This window comes from Papilio polytes, unplaced genomic scaffold (assembly GCF_000836215.1).
Source record: "Papilio polytes unplaced genomic scaffold, Ppol_1.0 DF822845.1, whole genome shotgun sequence".
In the NCBI taxonomy this organism is placed as follows: Eukaryota; Metazoa; Arthropoda; class Insecta; order Lepidoptera; family Papilionidae; genus Papilio; species Papilio polytes.
Window position 1 is genome coordinate 489,892 of NW_013526359.1, and position 21,582 is coordinate 511,473.

A 21,582-nucleotide genomic window follows, 5' to 3' on the forward strand; every position below is an offset into this window, starting at 1 on the left:
CACCTTACAACTGTCAACTGTCAGTCTGACACTTGGGGATTTCTGTCGATAATGTCAGTTTTGAATTTGTCACTGTTTGTCACTTTTTTTTAATAAAAAATAATGATTAAATAAAATAAATGATAAATTATTAGGATAGAATTTAAAATGTCGTCACAAACATCAAAGCTTGTTTTAGGTTTATCATGTGTTGCAACGGGAGCCATAATTACTTACGTGCACGTTAAACAACAATCAGACAGGTAAATAAAATAATCTTTTTATTAAAGGAAAAAGCACCTAAAGATAATATACGGTGAATACGCAAATACATATATTTGTCTGCAAATATGATTTTAATAAATAGCTCTCTTCCTTTGAAACAAGTGAAAAAAAAAATTGAATAAATGTTCTAGTTAATTTAAATACAATTTTAATATCTAATGTTACATAACTATTGCTTTTAACCAATTTTTTTATGTTAATGGCTAATTTAAGTTCTAAACAATTACAGATAGATCAATTAAAATCCTACTAAAAATGTAATTTGCTTCTTGGCCAATTGTTTTATGAAAATTAAGCATTTCATTTATTAGCAGTTACACCAAGATATTCATTGGGCTTTTTTTTTAGCCATCTGTGTATAGATGTTTCAAATTGCAGTGTGGAACTAATTATTTCCATGTGACTTCAAAACCAGAATAAATTAGCAACAATTTTCTTCCAGGGAAAAAATGCATGAAGGTGTAATACGAGACACTGAGAGACAACAACGGAGAAAAATTGAGAATTTATATTTACTTCAGCAGCAAAATGAATTAACAAAACAGTTAAAGAAAGAACTGAAAACTTCATAAATAAATAAAAAAACATTTAGTTAGTACTAATAACTTTTATTTCACTACCTTAAAAATATTTACTAACATAATAAAGCTACTTCTTTTCTTTTAACCAAGTTTCTAACATAACATCTTTAAGATTCAAATTTACTCCAGTTGGATGTTTCTTGTCTACTCCATCTATAAATCCATCAAGTTCCAACTTCTTTTGTGCTACAGCTGCAAGACATTCAAATGTGCGCGGCTCCCATGCTGCTAAGTCCGACAATGATTTACGATTAAGCATAATATTAGAGCGGTCTAAACCTTCTTTCAAAGTAAACGCGCTTATATTGTGCTGCTCACAAGCCGCGGTTATGCGAGTATTCCACAATTCCTTCATATCATCTTTTTTTAGTTTGCGTGTTTTTGTAGCGTAGACCAAAGCGCGATGGACATTACGCACGGCAACGGAATAACAATTCCTTCGCCGGCCGACATAAGCAGCAGCTAATCTGAATATCTTTCGTTTTCTCCAAATTTCATCAGGCCCACGAACTCTAATTAAATTAGTTAGAGTTAAAAACACCATCTCTTATTTAAATGACACGAATAATTCAAATCTTAATTAGGTCTAATTGTGAAAATAAAATGACTAAACCTATTTACATTTAAACGGAACCTAATGTAATACACACAAAAACAACCTCAAATCAAACACCATTTACATTTGATATTTGTCAATGTCAACATCTGCTAAATGTTGCCACACTTCTGACAGGCGGTTATTTCAATCGATTTAATTTAAACCTCAACCTTAATCGAACCGATAATATAAATATTAAATACTTTGTGTAAATGAAATAAAATGTATATAATTAAGATTTATATAATACTATTTATCATTACATAGCAAATAAACATTGGTTTAATCTTTTTCAAATTCTCTTGATATTTCTAAATCTTCGCTGTCTTCTGGATTCACTTGATATGAACTGCTGGATGCTTCAAAATTGTGATTTACTGACATTATACGTTGTACATTATTTTTAAGTTTCTTACAACTATCACTATCGTCTTTCCGCGCAATAAATCTAAGCATTAGAATCTAAAAAAAAAAAAGAAATTTTCAATAAGAATTATCCAATAATTAATTCTTAATAAGATAGCGTTAAGTTAGTTTATGTTAGCCATGTTAAAGCACAAGTTACCTCTATTAGAATCACCAAGGAGAACAGGAATAGATGTGCGCACATCGAACACCTAATGATGTGGTACATTTTATGGCCACATCCAGCTGTGTTTATTGAATACGTCCCCAATTCCGTCAGGAAGTTAGATATACAAGAACCACTTTTGCAGCAACTATTAAAAGTTAGTGAACGTAACTAAAACCAATCTTAATTTCTGTTGTGACATGTATTTAAAAAAAAGGGTATTCACCTCAAAGGAACACTGTCGGTAGCCTCCTTCAAACTTCTAACAGTTTGTTTATTAGAGAAAGGATCCCATTCGTAATCACGAATTTTATCATACCACTCATGTTTGAACCAATCTTTATAAGAGTTAAGCTGTAAACACCATAATAAATAAAATAAAATGAGAGAGAGCATTATTTCATGTACGTTTCTAAACTGCTAACTTACCCCACAACAATGTAACGACCATTGAACATTGTCAATGAAGTTTTTATATTTCGGAATACTTCTATAATATTTCATGCCATGGCCGATACTATTTACCGTGTTCTCTTCGCACGAATGTATCACTTTTATACACAAGACAATACCAACGGCGTTTATGACAATTATCCATATAATACAAAACCATAATGGACAACACATAACTTTACTTTTGAGTCTAGAACGAATTGAAACAAAACATCAATAGAAATCTTGAGTTAGCTAATGAAGACAAATATTACGTTAATATTTAAATTCTATTATAGAGTAAGGAGCAGTTAGTCAAAAAAATCAGACAAAAAAGCAGTTTGAAACACTTTAAAATTGCTTATACTGTTCACTAATAAACACATCAAGACTGCATATTTTCCTACATTTGATAAGCAAAAAATGTTTTTACTGTATAAAATAGATTCAATCAAACCGTACTCGACGCGGATGCCGTATGCTATAGAATATAAAATATGCACGTTGGTGGGTAACGTTATTATTCCCGACAGCAAAACAAACGCGTTAACCAAATCCGTTCCGGTCTGCACGAGGATATTGCCTACAACTGTAACAAAAAAAGTAAATGCTTTATCAATAAAAAGCTCTAAATTAGTGGAGATATAACAATTACTTACAGAAAAATAAAAGCAAAGACCATATTATGCACAACATTGATATGAACCACAAAAAACAAGCTCCCCACAAAACAAACGGATGGTTTTGATTCGCAACCATATTAATATCCAATAAGTAGGTATAAAAATCGAGTAAACATTTATCACCAAAATCATCAAGGTTCTGAAGATGTGTCATTAATAAAAACAAACTGACAATTTCAGACTTGCAAAGAAAGGAGGTTGTAAAGTTAAGGTCACTTATTTTTTTTTTTTTGTAAGAACATGATTTTCCACAAAAGTCCAAAATCTTTATTATTTCCATCTCAAGTAGGTTTTTAAAATCTTGAGGTCTTAAATAAAATACGGCATTAATGAAGTACACTTTTTATTAACAGATATTATTTAATACTTACAACAATAAAAAATAGGCAAAATATGATATACAATTTATTATTCTATATATCTCAATAACAATATAAAATGTAGTAAATATGTATTCCAAATCTATAAAATAAAAATTCGAAATATTTCAATTAGAGAAAAATCTTATAAAGATAAACATTTCAAAAATACGAATTATTATGTATTTCAAAAAATATAGACTAGCTTAAATAAATCTGCATTAATTCATCAGAAATTTCTCGAACTAATCGAGAATTTCCTCAATTTTCGTGACGTCACCCATTTTCTTTATCTTGGTAGCGGCTGTGAACTCGCAGCCCGTGCTCACTATCACGTCCTCTACAGTCACACCCTCCGCCAACTCCGTCAGAATTAGACCCTTCTCTTTGTCTACTTCAAACACACACTGAAATTAATTTTTTTAGAGGTTATAAAACATTCAAATAATAGAGCCAGTAACGCTAGGTGACATTACAATGATTTAAAAACGGAAACAAGCGTCTTTTTACTTTTTAAAATGTTATTCATCAATTCAATTCATTTTACTAATCAGAAAAAAGTCATTTTTAAAATTAGCCATATTGGTAAGGTGAATAGTGGCATTGCGAGTGTTAATATTACTAGAATTGAACCACGCTAGGACTCCAAGCTTATTTGAAATGGCTGTAAAACCCAATTAACAAAAATATTTATTAAAAAAAAAAACTGTATACTGACCTTTTCAGTAATAATCATATCAACGCAGTTCTTGCCGGTGAGAGGCAGCGAGCACTCGGCCAGTATCTTGTGCGCGCCGCCCTTCGCCGTGTGCTCCATAGTCACCACCACCTTAGTGCGCGGCGCCGACACCAGGTCCATCGCACCGCCCATGCCTTTCACCAATTTACCCTGAAAATTTTTTTAACCGACTTCAAAAAAAGATCCTTAATTTGATGGTTATTTTGTATCTAAATCGGTTCCTCCGCATTTTTGAACCGATTCTTTTTTGTTTGATATACAATATCTGCCATATAGTTTTTAAAATTAAAAACTGTCCAGTAGTTTTCGAGTGTTTCTAAATTTCCAAACATATTGATTTAACAATTTACATTTTGCTAATAACCATAAGTATAATAATAAATAATATATCGTATATTAAAAAGTATCAAAGTGTTTTAATCCATTTACAAAAAAAACATGCCAAATCATTGTAAAAAGTTATTAATACATGAAATAGTGTGATAAAATGACTAACAGGTATCATCCAGTTAGCCAAGTCTCCATACTGCGAGACTTGCATAGCGCCCAGTATGGTCAGGTCTATATGGCCGCCACGGATCATGCCGAAACTGTCGTCCGATGAGAAAAATGAACCTCCTGCAATCGTAATGAATAATAACATAGAGAAACGATAATTAACCGACAAGTAAATATAATTATTTTAATGACTGGCATGTCTGATAATAACTATAGCAATAATGTATTGATTTTTTTCAATGTCTGTTTTAGTCTGTACTTGGAGTTAAGTTGTTCTCCAAAGATCAGATTTAATGTGAGAGATCTACACTAAAGCACTTCTTAACGCTTCACTCATCAGTATAATATTTCAATACATTATATAAATTAAATATATAATATAAACATGGAATATACCTCTTGGAAAACTTACCAGGGAGTACAGTTACAGTTTCTTTCCCTGCATTAATCAGATCAGCATCCACCGCCTCTTCTGTTGGGAATGGTCCAAGTCCGAGGATGCCATTCTCTGACTGTAGGAGGACTTTCACATTTTTTGGTATGTAATTACTGGCAAGCATTGGCATACCTGAAGAAAATAAGACAGAATTAAATTTATAATTAGCTGCAAAATAAATAATTAAAATAAATTATAAAGCTAAGTTCCACTTACACAATATTTCTTTTAAAATTTACTTATTAAATCTAAAAAGGAGTATTTAAATGCAAATGGTTGTTTCTTACTATGGGATCCCATTGTGGAAACACTAGTATGAAATTTTTTTCAGTTGTTTATGCCTGGATTACATTATGCCAGCATCATAGTACAGTAGCAATCTAAATCAACAAACATACAAGTCATAATATAAACACTAACTGGCGCGAATTAGCTAAAACAACCAATAACAGACCAACGCCACTGTCATACTCTACTGGTATAATGTAAACCAGACATTATTATCTTTGGAAAAACCAGAGATAATAAATTATTTTTTACTAATGTTACGGATTAACACAAACTCTACTATACTGTAATCAATTATACTTTACACTTTTATATATTTCTATCATTATTTAAGTTAACATACCAATTCCAAGATTAGCATGCATGCCATGTTTAAACTCTAAAGCGGCTCTTTTAATTATCCTTTCCCTCATTAAATCAGATGGTTTCTTCTCTGTTTGTTCAATCGGTTTAGTGACAGTCTTCCTTTCAATGCGCTTCTCGAATTTATCTCCTTTAATAATTCTGTGTACATATATGGCTGGTATATGGACAAAATCTGGATCAATTTCATCAACAATTTCTTCAACTTCTGCTATTGTTATTTTAGCAGCTCTACACATAGCTGGGTTGAAATTTCTTGCGCTTTTCCTGAATATCAAGTTCCCATATTTATCGGCTTTCCATGCTTTAATTAAGGCAAAGTCGCCAGTTATTGCTTCTTCCATGATATAATCTTTTCCATTGAATTGCTGGACATGACGAGCTGCACTAGGTATATCAATCTAAAACATAATTTATATAATAATTAAATTGTTTTAGAACATTTTAAACAACTCGTTAAATAACAATCTTGTAAATTTTGTTACATACAATAGTTTTTGATTTTCTTCTATTAATAAAATATGGTACTAAAATTTGCTTACTTTTCCATCTTTTGTATACTTGATAGGTGCTCCTCCTTCTTGGATTAGAGTACCAAAGCCAGTAGGTGTGAAGAATGCCGGTATGCCCGCACCCCCTGCCCTGATCCTCTCTGCTAATGTACCTTGTGGAGTTAATTCAACCTAGAAAATGTAAATAATTTTGTAAATTTATATAAATGACATCAATCAAAGTTATGATCTATTTTGTTTGGTATTCTATTAAATATATAGGATTATTCATGTTTGATACCAATTATGAATTTTACCTCTAATTCTCCGCTTAAAAATTGCTTCTCAAATACAGCATTTTCACCGACATATGATGCAATCATTCTCTTTACTTGTCTATCTTTTAACAAAATTCCCAGTCCAAAGTCTGCAACTCCTAGAAAACATTTTCAATTAAATTAAAAATATTATCTTAACATTTAATATTGTTAAATGATAGTGTAGTGTTAGCAAGTACAACAGGATATGAAAGATTTTAAAAAAATACCTGCATTATTAGAAACAATAGTAAGATCCTTTGCACATGTTTTATTCACTGCTTGTATAAGGTTCTCTGGGATACCACAGAGTCCAAATCCACCTACCAAAAGTTTAGAACCATCTTTTATGTCTTTTACAGCTTCATTTATGTTATGAAATATTTTATTACTCTTTTTTGTAGTACTGTAACTGCAAGTCAGTATCTGTAAGTCCCGGTAAAGATATATTAAATCTAGCATATTAAACAATATCAAGAATTACTGTATTTAACACAAATCTATATTTATAAACAAAAGAATTAAAACAAATTGATTTTTTATAAAATCCTGCATCATAATAACTTACCTTTGCTACATTATACAGCTTCAAATTTGGCATATAGTTTAATTTTAGAATCATAATCCTTCTAGACGTTATAGACATTTTAACCAAATTTTAACACTGAATCACTGTAATATTTACATACACATACAAGTTTTAATTTATGTATAGTTAAAACGACGCAGTAAAACTTAAAAATTAAATTTCTCAACTGTATGTCTTAAGTTTCTTTAAATAAATGTAAATAATTATGACGTTAACACTTTAAATTGTCAAGATACAAACAGGCACAACTCGCGTATCACAAAAACCAGATAAGAATGATCGGTTGTTTATGTAGCAAATCAGACAAACATAGCGAGGTCATCAATATACATAAATGACGCTTTACAATTTCGCTTTTTAATTTATGTAAATATACGACAAATTTAATTTGATACACCTACTGTGTCGATCAGAACGTGCTCATATTATTTTAAAATTTGTTTTGTCAAATATTATTGTTTCTGTAGTTTTCTGCTGTAATACATTCAGAAAATCTATTAATACAACTAGTAGAAAATAAGTAGTTTATATCAAGTATTTAAAACATTATTCTCTCAAGTTTTTTAATTCGATCAAACCTGTTGTTCTCCAATCAACAAACTTGTTATTCTCGTTTTGCCGCATTTAATTAAAACTCGAACCAATGATATAACGTAGATAAGCATTCTTTAGTAGTCAGTTAAATCTAGGAATAGCCGAGTGTACAGCAACCGGATGAAGAGCTGTGAGTTGTGAACCCTATAAGAGTGGGTTTCCACTGATGACACTTGTATGAAAAGAAATTTCCATCCCTCTCATTCACTTTGGAAAAATAGAGATAGCAAATTCTTATAAGAATATGTGCTAATAATAGTGTTGTTTTGACAGGTCATTGACTTTTCATGTTATGAAATAAATAAGAAGAAAGTGATTTCCGTAATTAAAGAGAATAAGTAAAAAAGTAGCTTTCCTTTGATAGATTGAATGTTTACAGAGGGACTAGTGTTAACACAGGTAAAGACGAAATAAAAGTATTGTCGCTGCTTCTATTTCTCGGTTGGCATGAACTATTTTTCGCCAACTTATAGTTTATTCACTTTACCAAATGATTCTTTACGAATATTCTATGACAGGTACTAAATTCTACTCTTTTCATGGTACTGTATCATTTGGTAAATAGAAAATAAAACAGACAACGCAGTGAAATAAAAACATTTATTTTGTGAAATTTTACAAATAAATGGTATTTAGCCGTTATATTTTTTATAGCTGATCGTTTATATTTAAATAAAATACTAAAGTCTGTACTGTACAAGGCACAAGTTTCTTAATGATTATTCTAATTTTGTTTAGACATTTCTCAAACATTTTGTCTCTCTCTATTTGTAGTACACTTATCTCACACACTCGGCTAAATATAAATATGTAGCAAAATAAGACTTGTTGGAATAGAATCTCACTTTAGTTAAGACATTTCATCTTTCATAGCAAATGACGTTTTTTAACAATTTTTGAAATCATAGAAGTAGAGCGTACCTGTTTTTCAGTACTCTATTTATGTCTCCCAAGAAATAAGTAATATTCATTACAAACAGAATGATATATTTTTATCAGGAGCGATCAAAATAAGGATATCAAAAAAAAAATTTGCTCTTTCATAATTCTCTGTTGGTGCTACTTCTCCTGCGTCTTGCTCCAAATTAAATACGCCTTTTTCGTAAATCTTTGAAGTCTGCATAGGGGTACAATTTTCTAACGGAATAACTATGCTAAGAGTCCGACATAAAACTTATTCGCTTACTTTTTTATAGTAAAAGTTGCGAATATTTTTTTAATAAATTTTGAACTAAAATTGGCAAAATATTTTAACATATTGTACATTTGTAAAACATTTATAATATCACAAAATCACAATTCCTAAAATATCTTTCTACAGAGTTTACCGAAAACATTTAGTTAAGTGCCATGGGCATCGTCAAGGGAGGGCAGTGGGTAGGCAAGACCCCCAAACTTTCTCAAGAACGTCGAAAATTGTAAAATAAATACAAAATTAATTCAAAACACTAAGGTGCCACCAGTCACTAGAAGCTCATTTAATTTAACAATTAGAATATTTTAACTAACCCCCGTAATCATTGGTCTGGTCCCCCACCCCATATATGATCGGCTGGCGACGCCCATACTTGAACTATATCTTAGAATAAATAAGTCTGGTCATACTTTGGTCAACAAAATCAATATATTTCGTTTCATAATATAGTGAGATGTTTTTTAAAGCATTCTCGTAACGTTACAATTTTAAGTTTGATTTATTTCACTACTTTTACGTGAATTCTGTTACATACATTTTTTTGCCTTGTTTCGGTCTATATGGTAATTTAAAAAATTAAACTTTATTTGACATTTCATACTATTTTGTACTTTAATTTTTTTTTTATAATTTTAATAGACAAATCTAGAAAAGCAAACACCTTGAATTATCGATATTAATTGAATATATTCTTTCATAAAAGGTAAGAATGTTTACAGAAATAATTAATGGTTTTTCCTTAAGGAAATTAACGGTTTTTGCTTTTAAAATCATCAAGAATTATTCAGAACATCGATAGTAAATTGTTTACAAAGTAAAATTACATAGTTTTAAATGCAATATACCAATATACCCTAAGATAGTTTGCCTCTGTTAAGCTAAACATATACATTTAAAATTATACAGCTAAAATTTAGATTTCTTTTAAATAAATAATGAAGAACAGCCATAGCATATTTCACTTATTTAAGTGAGTCTGCCAGATCTAGCATCCGTTATCACACCCCACAGCTCTATGATGAATTCATCCGTGAATCCAAACTCTTGTAAATCGCTGTTGTCTATGGCTTCGGCGAGTTGCATTGAATTCGTTTTACCCTCCGCTATATCCCACATCTGTGTTGCCAGTTCTGTATCATTTATACCCATGAAAGATTCCAGTAGACCGTTTATTTTATCTATCCCAGCCTGTGACCTCTCGTCATGCTGTAAAGTAAAAAAATAATTAAAATTTAGGTTATTTATTGTTCGTTGCAGTATTCTCGTGATTGCATGCACACAGGTGTGTTTATCTTAAAAACCATGTGGACAAAATGATTAAAAATGGTATTAAATTATTAACTTTTGCCGCTGAATTGTTTAGGCTTTTAGAAAGCAAACCGTTATGCACTGTTTGTGCGTCAATTCTAAATTTAAAACAATCAGTTCTTCGTTTCTGAACTAGAACAAATGTTGGGATAACAGATAAGCTCTATTGCTCAACTACAATTGACCTGATTGGTAGCGTTATCGCTAATTTACTGAATTAATATGCCAGCACTCAATGATTCATGCTTGTGAGCATTACTCTATGGTTTATTTTTAGATAACCTATAAAATATTTTACCTCGTTTTCTATCGTCGCTGGACCATTCGCTTTGAATCTGAGAGTTTCTTTTCCGGAACCATAGTTTGTTTTTCTTCCTGATCTCGCGCCGCTTGTCTTTGGTCCGATGCTTCCGAAGCCGCTCTTCAAGGGTTCGACGAGACGAATCGTGAAGGTGGTACCTTTTGGTATTTCCTTTAATAATTTAGCGACTTCATAATGCCTCTTGCCGATCATATTTTCTCCGTCCAACTTCTCGATGTGATCGCCGACCTGGAGATTAACAATGCGTCTACAATAAGTTAATGCTCACAATAGTTTATTTCCTGTAGGTCTTAACAAGGTGAATGACCTGGCGCTCTACTTAAAAAATACTTTGGTTTTTTACATATAGGTGGACCTACATAAAATTATAAGAGTTACTATCACTATTATCACTATTGTAATAAATACCAAAATTATCATTTCACTAGCTTTCGCCCGCGACTTTGTGCGCGTGAATTGAAAATAAAACAAAAGTGTATAGCCTGTGTGTTCTATCCTCTACATCTATGCCGAATTTAATCGAAATCCGTTCAGCCGTTTAGGTTACAAACTCTAACAAACATCCACCTATCCATCTAAACTTTCACATTTATAATATTAGTATGATTTTAAAAAATCCAAATCAAACAATTATGTAACTACTATGAATATGTGGATATTAAGATTAATTTTATCTTACCTCTATATGCGGTATTCTCGAAACAATGGAGCCTTCCTTTATCCTTTTGATAAACGCATATCCAGCACCGTTATCTGTTATTGTTAGTCCAAGAGCGTCTTCAGTTTTAACTATCTCGATTTCTTTAGGTCTACCTTTTCTGTGTGCGAATATGAAGTCCTCTAATCCTATTTGGCCTCCGAGAAGCTTCCTCATGTCAACTTTGTGTGTATTGAGCGTGCAAAATAGGATCTGAAACCATAAAAATCATTATTTTTACACGTGTAAGCGATAAAAGGTAGAACTTAAGACATTAATCACTAACGTCACGACCACGACTCAACGCTTTAATATGATTATATCGACACACCCTCCCTTTTAGCCCGAAATTGACCAATCTTACTATTGTGAATGCGAATGTTTAGATGGATGTTTGGAGTTTGTAGCCTAAATTGCTGAACGTATCACGATGAAATTTGGCGTAGATGTAGGAATTATTCTGGAAGAACATATACGTTATATAAACACCGCGGACAGAGTCTCAGGCCAAAGCTAGTAATATAGTAAAATGTAAACAATACAAAGAAATTAGTTCAGTCTTCGTAGCGTGACTAAGGCTACTTAATTAAGCAAATACCAATTTACCCAGTAATTTATTATCGAAAGAAAGTAAAAGCATTTCTGTTGTTTCTGTTTGAGACCCAGTTGCAAGTTATTTTAATAGTGGTAGAGCCGAATTCGCACGAATGGGCCGACTCGCCCCCAGCAATATCACGACCACGAAAACAGGCGTAAAGTGGAAGCAATTCCGCGTTTCGTCTGATGATTGTGGTGCCGGAGGCCTAATTTTACTCCCTTTTCCCGTTCCACCCTTTTCTTAATAGGAAAGGATGGGAAGAAAAATGGATTTGACGGTGCAGGAGACGCATAGGAAGGGAAAATTTCCTCTTTATATTCGTCTCTTCCTCCGTCAATTAAGGGTAGGCAACGCATCTGCAATTGCGGATGTTGATAGGCAGCGGTCGCTTTTCATTTCGGTGGATTCAGGTGGCCGCTTGTTCGTTTGTCTCCTTATGTTATAAAAAATCTAAAGGACAGGATTCTTGACCAATCAATTGCCAACGATCGTGGTTTGTTAATTTACACATCGATATCGACAATTAAGACATTGTTTTCCATCGCGAAGGTGTATTTCAATAGGACTACCGATTTCCAAAGGCCGTTTATATTGCAAGTTTTTCGTTTTACATTAAAATTTGAAATGGTTATAGTACAAAAGTTTATATTCCAAATGTGAACAGTCGTGCAAATACTTTCTCTCTGCGACCAGTTACGTCGTGAGAAAGCATCCATCTTTGTATGTTGGCATCTTTCAAGTAATTTGCATTTATTTACTAAGCATCTAACGGTGATGCCAATTTTAATTCCTTTGAATAGGCGACCTAATGATAAGGGTAATATGCAAGAATATTTTTACATACCAATGGAAAAAGTGTATTCCAAACAAATTAAATGTCAGAAGTAATTTTATAACGGTAATAATATGCATGGTAATGTAAAACAAAGACAATTACCAGTTTATAAAAATATTCCTTAAATTACCATATAACTTTTATTACGTTGGTAAATAAAATACCAGTTATATTAAGATCACATTGACCAAGTCTGTATGAAATTCGTTCAGATTGTTATAGTGAAAGCAATGCTCAAATCAATTTAGCCGCGAACCGTTGTCGTCGATTGACCTTGAGTTTTACTTGCCTTGCCTTTATTACAATACTGTGAAATAATATTACAATCGCACAGCGCGTGTATTTAATCATTTTTAAGTGACTACGTTTTTCATATGAAAAAATAACATTTTGAGGCAGATAGAAAGATCCACGTACTTTAGAAGAATGAGAGTTATAAACAAAACAGTTGTGTCATTAAATCTTTAATATAGGATAAATAAAGATTGTAAGTTCGATTCATACAAGGTTATTATTGTTAATTTCCACCATAAAATGATTATATTATACTCTGCAAAATAATGCACACCAAGATTATTGTTTAAATTATGGTAACCACAATACGAAAATACAAACTGTTCATATTTTGTCGTATTTATTCACACTTTGTCTGCAACCTCTATATCACCTTGACATATAATTACTTTGTTCCATCGAACAAAATTTTATTTAGGTTTTTTTTATTATGTTGGCAAAATGTTTCACAGTCATTGACAATGGCGAAGCCCAGACGAAGCCACTGAGTGGTTACGCGATATATGTAGCGGTTTGTGGTTTAATGAATGATCAAGCCCTACCGGGAATTGTCACATAATATCTTGCTTAAAACAATAGTATTTATAATTATGGTAGTTGAAACACTTCTATTTACATACAAAACTTGGGACGAAAAGTAAATTTATAAAGTTGATTTGCTTTAGTTTCCCCCGGATTTGTAATATCTGATATAAACTTGACAATAAAAGACATGGGCGTACTCTCGGTCCTTGACCCCATACCGACTAGGTCAAACATGCTATAATGCCATCCAAACTTTATAGACGCTCGCTATTTTGCACAAGATGGAACGCAGAACACAATTTAAAGTATCGGCGTGAATGGCTGTGACGGGGCACCAGCTTTACTCATCCATCAGTGGGCTAGGGCGCAGACATTCACAGATAACTAACGAGCTACTATAAAGTTTGAATCTTGTAATACATTAGTACGGTCAGCAGAATTACTTGCCTCGTGCGGTACGAGAGACTGCGCCCCAGTATCACTTCCTGCCTACCCAGCGAGGCGTATATCCGTAATGACACTTTATAACTCGTTCGTTACATAAATTTTGTGAATAAACGTACAATATGACCCTCTTCTTCCTAGTCCAAAAAACAAAACACAGAGTTTCGTTACCGTAGGATTTCATTGCCTCCAATTTTAAGACAAATTAACAATTTGTAAAAATATTCTTACAATATTTTCCCGCATAGTGTCTCGACTAGTGACTAAACTTTAAAGTAAATAAAGAGGAATAATAACTACTTTAATGGATGTACCTTGAATTTTAATACGCCTTAGAAAGTGACACAACAAACTTGACCGGCATACCGATTGGCTCAGGGAGGCGTTAAGTTTTTTCACAAATCTGTATTGCAGTATTCGTGCCATTTTGTCTCGACCTTAGCGCGCTCGACTGATATTCATACAAGGACGTCCAAATGTCGAACTAAATATTATATAACATTTTTAACAACGTTTTAAGATAATGTACGTAAAAGACAGTTCTCTTCAGGGTTAAAAGAAATGGCAATTTACCCATCCTCAATTGGTTTCATTTATGCCCCTTCATAACAAGTAGAGTATAGAAATAAACTTGAATTGATTCTCATATAATGTCTCGACTTAATATCTTAAATTGATTTAGTTTATATTTATCAAATCATTCTTGAAAAACTAAAATGTAGGATTACAAATCAGTATAAATAGAGTCAATGGTGTCTTTTCTATTTCCACTAAAGTGATTAGTATTGGGTGATTAGCAACTAAGCAAGAATCTTATATGACGTAAAATCACTTTTGTATGAAAGTACGACTTACCAAATCTACTCCACACAAACTTATGTGAGCCTAGTACTTCCTTGCCCTAGTTCTACTATATATGTATGGATAATCTGTTGCTGTAGTCCTACTTTATTCCGTTACAATTTTACGTCAACACTGTTGTAACAGTTTTAACACTTATAGTTTTCTTAAGACTATGAAATCTTTATTGCGTAAGCAATTAAATAATATGATTCACTTTTAAATTAAATTACACCTGTGGCAGTTTTATGCCTTCACTCTTGCTTAATTACAAATACCATTTGTTTATCTGTTACTACCCGCAGAAAATGGAAAGTTATTATAAACGCAGCCAGCCAGGTGCGAAGACTAAACTAGTTTGTGGTCAGTGCATGTCAATCCTTAGCTTGTTATACGATATCCTACATATTTTATAGAAATGAATTCTGAGTGCTTTAGATATAAATTACAATCATCTGTTAATAATATTTGTACATTCTGTTTCAGGGACATAATCTTTGTCGGAAAAGTCATAGAATATCCAACATGAAAAAAATATAAGTTTTTCATAAAATTATTATGTAAAAAAAATTAAAAAAATTATCAATTTAAACCACGCTTTAATATTGTAATCTAGATTATCGTATAGTTGCTTCCTACTATTATAAATATTGCCATTTGTGTATAAGCTGTAATCTAAAAAAATATTTTATCAGCTAATCATTTTTTTTCGGCAGACAATAAACAAAACTTAATTCATCTAAATAATATGAAAGTTAAGGAAAAAACATTTATTAAATTATCAAATCTGTATAGTGCGATATCATGCCAGACATTTTACTTGGAAAACGCTAACATATGCTAAGAGTGATTAATATTGCAATTTTTAGATAGTAAAATGGAAAATAACGTGCGCACTGCGACGTCAGCTAATCTTTGCACGGTAAAGTAAACTCGTGATAAAGTCGTGTCTCTATCCAACATTGTAATATTGTACTGAAACGAATTCATATGCTTCTGAAAACTAGTAAATAATTTAAAAACCAAAGGAGGATAAATAAGAACTGGACGAAACCTTTTAAACCAATCAAGCAGTTTTACACACACTGAAAAATCAATTAAGTAGTATTACACACACTGCAAAATCAATTAAGCAGTTTTACACACATTGATAAATCAATTAAGCAGTTTTACACACATTGATAAATCAATTAATCAGTTTTACACACACTGAAAAATGAGTCAAGCACTTTTACACGCATTGCAAAACCAATCAAGCAATTTTACACATACTGCAAAATGACTTGATCAGTTTGACACACACTGCAAAAACAGGGATTTTAAAATAAGAGCCGTCTTAAGTTTTCTGCGGTGGTTAAGAAGTATCCATTAAATTATTACTAGTGATAAGATTATTTTAACAATATAGATATTTTTATCGCGCATTACAACATTGATAATATCATTTGATCATAAAATCCAAAGGAACCGCTATGACGATCTAAAAATTTTGTAAACATACACATTAGTCTGGTATAATATAAACGCTGGTGACTTGTATTTAAAAAAAAAATCTATTTAACTAATGCTTCCTTTTGTGAGTCATTAAACTGTTTCAACATCATTTGTATTAAATTTCTGGTAATGTAATTACCATTTCATTAAAGGTGGTAATTCAACATTAAGGTGAAGCTTTAACGACGTTTGAGTTTTAATTTGATGTTTGCTTTACCACTAAGTGTTACTTAAATACCTCATTATCATATTCCTGCTTCTAATTTTCTACGAGAGTCAAGCCGAGAAGGAAGCCAATTAAAGTGATTATTACTACATGGAAGTAACCAAAAATACCTGATTGCTTTTTATCTTAGTACTTTGTCATCATCTCTCCTACCTTATTTCGTCCTCCAAATAACTCTATCACCGTCATCTCAGTCATCACTCCCTTCTTGATCATGTCACCTTGCACACAATCCATCCATCTGTTTTCTACTTTTACTGGTGCACTCCTCCACATTCATAACTAACGTCCTCCCTGTTATAAGCGATTCATCCCTCCTCATAACATGCCTATACCACGCTAACCTTTTACTACTTAATTTCTCTACCTCTGGGGCTACTCTCAAACTTCCACTAATGGATTCATTTCATGTCTTATCCATTCGTGTTACCTCACACATCCATCTTAACATCCTCATTTCTGTCACGTATATCATATTCTCCTTGCATCCGTCCCTTTTACTGCCCAACATTCAGATCCATACATCATGACAGGTCTTACGATTGTCTTGTAAATTTTCCCCTTTATATTATCTTAGATCTTTGTATGATGTAATTTGCAGAACCTATCGTTTAACATGTAGATAATAAGACCTAATCATAATGGTTTATTTATCTTTCTGTGCGATTAATTCTAAATTATCCGTAGATCTGGATTATGGATTTTTCCCTGTCATATTTAGACCGAATATCTAAATCGCTATATTTAATTCAGGTTATTTAATCATGTTAAAACTTAATTAATTATGTGTATAATAAAGTTATATTAAAAACTTACAATATAAACTAACGTATTGCGTATCGAAGTATTTTAAGAATATTAAACGTAAATGCCGGGTAAATCAAACATTTATTGTTTGATCATAAATCAATTTTCCCCACGTTTAAACGAAACATAAATACCCTATACTATGTTTATGTTATAAAATAAATCTCGTAAACAATTATGAGAATCCATTTACTGTAATGGATATTTCAACAACATTTTCCATCCCGTAAGAGTTTATTGGCTTCTAAGAACATTATTAGCCAACGAAGAATCACTTATTGGAAAGTTTTATAATCAATAATGGTGAAATAGGTACTCCTTGCTCCAGCGGTTAATGTAAGCATAAGTGTGTTTATACGATCTAAGTTCGTATTTCCTAACAAGCAATATTAAAGAAAGTTATCCTGTAATAGAAACCCTGATATAACACACTTTTGTTTTAGTCGTTAGTAGAACTTCTGCGGCTTTCAATCTCAAGATTTGGTAAGTCATAAAATTTTAGGCCTGTAAGTAAAAACCATTCTACAATAAACAAATAATCCGCGAAGAGAAAGCAAGTATCAGAAGGGTTTCGGATTTCATTACAGTTATTGGATATTTAAGCTTTATTTTATTTTTCGTTTTATATATAAATGTGATTTTTTTTGGGGTTTAGTTACCTCCGAGTTTTTTCATACAAGAATTGGCTCGACGACCTAATACAGGTACAATACGCAACGCTAACAACTTCCTTTTCCTCATTGAGAGGAGAGACGGCGTGGACCAGTTTATCTCTTTTTTATTTATCCCCGGTACGACTACGTGGGCATTCGAGCTTTTGTAGTCAGCATTTCCTAGTATTTCAAAAGCGATATTTAATAGACAGTAAAAGGTATTTCTTCATTTTTATGGATGAAAAAAAGTTTTTTTGTGATAAACGCAGCACTATCAACAAATGAGAATTCAAACAGCATATTGCAAATTTAAACATGATATGGCATTACGGGTTTGTACACAGAAATGAAAAACAAATTTGAGTGGGCAAAGACTATACCTACATACGATTAATACGCACATATTATTTTACTGGTGATTGTATTATTTTATAAATGTATCATGTCCTTCCTTTCTGCGATATGATCGTGTTACATTGAGTTCTGGTCGAACGAATGTGTCATGCCAGTGGTAATATAAGCAGTACCGGAGGGGTAAGGCGACTGCCCAGGGCGCCGGACATACAGGGACACACTAAAGGCATATGTAAGAGCGCGTTTTTTCGTATGGTTTTGTATTGCAATTAGATGGTGCTATGGGAATCTAGCCCAGGGCGTCGGTAATGCTAAAACCGGCCCTGTATTCATAAGTGTTACCCAATGTTAATTCGTTAAGTTTGCGTGCTCTAAATCGTAATTTGATTCTGAAACACGTTTCGTGTTGCAAATTATTTTATTATAACACCTTTGCACCCTCAATTATTAGGCTTTTTGGTAAACAGGGGTGATTTTTATCATTTTATAGACGGTAATGGAAAGTATTTTATAATCCAGCTGGTGTTTACTTAAAGAATTATATTATGACTAGCTTCCACCCGCGACTCCGTCCGCGTGGCATTAGTAAAAACAAAAAATCATTTCAGGCTTTTAGGCTACAAACTCTAACAAACATTCATCCATCCATCCAAACTTTCACATTTATAATATTAGTAAGATAATTTAGTAATGACTATAATTATTAATTAGAACTGAACCATTGTTAAGCGAAACAAATTAAACGGTGATTATAGAAATATTAGCGCATAAATGAGTAAGGAAAACTTATTGTTTATCAATGTATCCTTGAAAGGAATTATTCACATTTAAAGCTAAATCGATAGTATCCTTAACATTTTATCACATTCCGAATGATGCATGCAATGATGACTTAGACGCAGTTGAAAGTTAAACTGCTAACAGAGTTCATTCAAGAAAACCGCGGGTTACCACTACCGTAAAAGAATGATGGAGATTACAAATGTTTTGACGGCAGCAGAAACCAACGCTAATTGTTGACGATAATTTGCCTTAAAGGGTTTCAAACTTGTACTGCGCTTTTTAAGTATGAACTAATAAAATCATCAACATTTGCTATTGGCGTCAACAATGTTGCTGCGAATGATTTAACGACGACCGACGACTTATCATTTACGTCATGGGAAAAAAACATCATTGAAGGTAAAATCAATGACAAGTTCCTACATAACAAATTATTATTATGGATCACGACTCAGTTTTAAACCATTATTTTATCTACATGCATGTAGTTACTATAAAATATGATTCATAATATTTAGATCGGGACGGGTATTAAAATTAGTGTTATTTTAATTAGTCGTAGTTATAATGTAGTGAATTTGACTGTAGTAGACATAGAAATTGTATGAAAGACGATTGCAGAGTGTTGAAGATTTCAGGTTGGCCGAGATTTGAACCCTGTACCTGTATTGTCTACGCACATATGCTTATTTTAAACTAGAATCTAAGTATTTTAATATATTCTGCACAGGTCAGTTAACGCTAGTTATACTCAATTATCAAGTTATTCGTTAATGCAGACACTGAAATAGTAACATAACAAAAATATAGTCTTACGTCTTCCGGCGGAAAGTCGTAACATTCCGCTATCTTCTGATAAAGCTCCTTTACATTAGAAAATCCAGATATGAGGCCGAGAGGGCTGCCTTGCGCTTGTTGACAGTGGAACACCAGTTGCGACTTCTGTGAACCATTGTTATTGTCCAAGCCGTTACTGTGATTATTATCAATGTCCTCCGCTGGCGTCGGCGCGGGGGGAGGGTTATATTTTGGCGCCTTCTTCTTAAATAACGACATTTTTATGCAAAATCACTTTTAACAGTATGTAATTTAAACTTATAGCGAACGTCAATGCGCACTCATTATTCACCAATACACAATATTTTAATCACTACTGAGTCGCACGACTCGCAAGTGCTGTAAATTTATTTATCATTGTGTCACAGTATAAGATAACTTATCGCTCAATGGCGATATTGGATAAGATTATGAGTGTGAAGGTAAAGCATTACGGAACGAGCGAACCAACATACACCACCACACCTACTGGAAGTCAGCAAAAGACTGAATAATTACGAATTTACGATGACGAAGCCCGCATAGCGAGTGAGTGAGCGAGCGCGATATAGAACCCACAGAACATCTTTCCGAGAACGTCAGCAAAACGTTGCGGCAACGGCATACTTTCCAGAGTTCAGCGATGATCTGAGGCGACATGGAAATAGCTTTGACTTAATGATAGTGGGTTTGAATTCACCTTTTTTTAAGTAGGAAAGGAAGTGTTAGAATCGAGACAGATATATCAATCGTAATACACTTGTAAACACATTTTTTACCCTTTTAAATGAAAAAAAACTTATCTACTCGAAGTCTTAATGCTTTCAAGTTCAAAAAATTACATTATCTATTAATTTACATGAAAAAAGGCCAATCTATATAAATATTATAAGTAGGAAAGATTTGTATGTATTCACGTAAAAACTACTAGGCCGATTTTAAAAAATCTTTTTCTATTAGAAAGGTAATTTAACTGTAACATAGGCATATTTTTTTAATTACACGCGGGCGAAGTCGCGAGCAAGAGCTATGAGTTAATAAAATAAAACTAATAACAAAAAATGTAACTATGGAGTTGAAAATAATTCTCAACATGTTTCTTTCTCACAACCTATGAAACTAGTTGGGTGCACGAACTAGTATGTCCTAATACAATCACATTTGTAACAACATTCCAAAGTCTGGAAAAGTTCGTAAATTAATTGGATGAATCTGACATTGTTTTATGTAGAGTTGATGCGAATATACACATTTTTTGTTTGCTTGATCTCTGGATATTTTATACTTATAAACATGTAATAAATACATGTCTGGTTAGGCGTTCATAGGTATGAAATTAACTAGTAGCCCAAATTAGTTTTGGTACAGGAAGATATCATGTTTTTAAATCTGTTATAGTGTGAAAATCAGTGTTTTGGTATGTACTTTATTGACGTAAAAAGTATTGGGCCGATTTTAAAAATTCTTTCACCATAAGGTAATTTGTCTGTAGTATTATAATTATTTTTTAATCTCACGCGAACGACGTCGGGAGCTACAGCTAGTCAAATATAGCTTAGGATAATCTTACATTCTAATGATGAAAGAA

General features: G+C 32.4%; 4 protein-coding genes across 5 annotated transcripts; all 4 read right to left on the reverse strand.

Annotated features, from left to right (window-relative positions):
• Window positions 1-851: 851 nt before the first annotated feature.
• On the reverse strand, window positions 852-1,601 carry LOC106105378 (39S ribosomal protein L20, mitochondrial). Its single transcript, XM_013285670.1, has one exon. The coding sequence runs from the start codon at window positions 1,387-1,389 to the stop codon at window positions 913-915; it is 477 nt and encodes a 158-aa protein (XP_013141124.1). The 5' UTR covers window positions 1,390-1,601; the 3' UTR covers window positions 852-912.
• A 67-nt stretch (window positions 1,602-1,668) lies between these two features.
• Window positions 1,669-3,306, reverse strand: LOC106105377 (tetraspanin-6). Of its 2 annotated transcripts, XM_013285668.1 has the most exons (6): window positions 3,106-3,303; window positions 2,909-3,035; window positions 2,444-2,657; window positions 2,241-2,368; window positions 2,009-2,162; window positions 1,669-1,905 (listed from the first exon to the last, which is right to left on the reverse strand). In XM_013285668.1, the coding sequence occupies exons 1-6, from the start codon at window positions 3,281-3,283 to the stop codon at window positions 1,726-1,728; spliced, it is 981 nt and encodes a 326-aa protein (XP_013141122.1). In that variant the 5' UTR covers window positions 3,284-3,303; the 3' UTR covers window positions 1,669-1,725. The 2 variants fall into 2 exon arrangements, with proteins under 2 accessions (XP_013141122.1, XP_013141123.1); XM_013285669.1 differs by lacking the exon at window positions 2,241-2,368 and having other exon boundaries at window positions 2,009-2,185; window positions 3,106-3,306.
• A 332-nt stretch (window positions 3,307-3,638) lies between these two features.
• On the reverse strand, window positions 3,639-7,752 carry LOC106105588 (succinyl-CoA:3-ketoacid coenzyme A transferase 1, mitochondrial). The gene is made up of 9 exons (XM_013285987.1): window positions 7,189-7,752; window positions 6,851-7,046; window positions 6,621-6,739; window positions 6,355-6,495; window positions 5,793-6,213; window positions 5,138-5,293; window positions 4,724-4,845; window positions 4,207-4,377; window positions 3,639-3,895 (listed from the first exon to the last, which is right to left on the reverse strand). Exons 1-9 carry the CDS (start codon window positions 7,264-7,266, stop codon window positions 3,734-3,736), a joined length of 1,566 nt encoding a protein of 521 aa, XP_013141441.1. The 5' UTR covers window positions 7,267-7,752; the 3' UTR covers window positions 3,639-3,733.
• Window positions 7,753-9,571: 1,819 nt separating this feature from the next.
• On the reverse strand, window positions 9,572-20,513 carry LOC106105573 (PDZ domain-containing protein GIPC1). The gene is made up of 4 exons (XM_013285969.1): window positions 19,995-20,513; window positions 11,308-11,538; window positions 10,605-10,856; window positions 9,572-10,204 (listed from the first exon to the last, which is right to left on the reverse strand). Exons 1-4 carry the CDS (start codon window positions 20,232-20,234, stop codon window positions 9,965-9,967), a joined length of 963 nt encoding a protein of 320 aa, XP_013141423.1. The 5' UTR covers window positions 20,235-20,513; the 3' UTR covers window positions 9,572-9,964.
• Window positions 20,514-21,582: the final 1,069 nt, after the last annotated feature.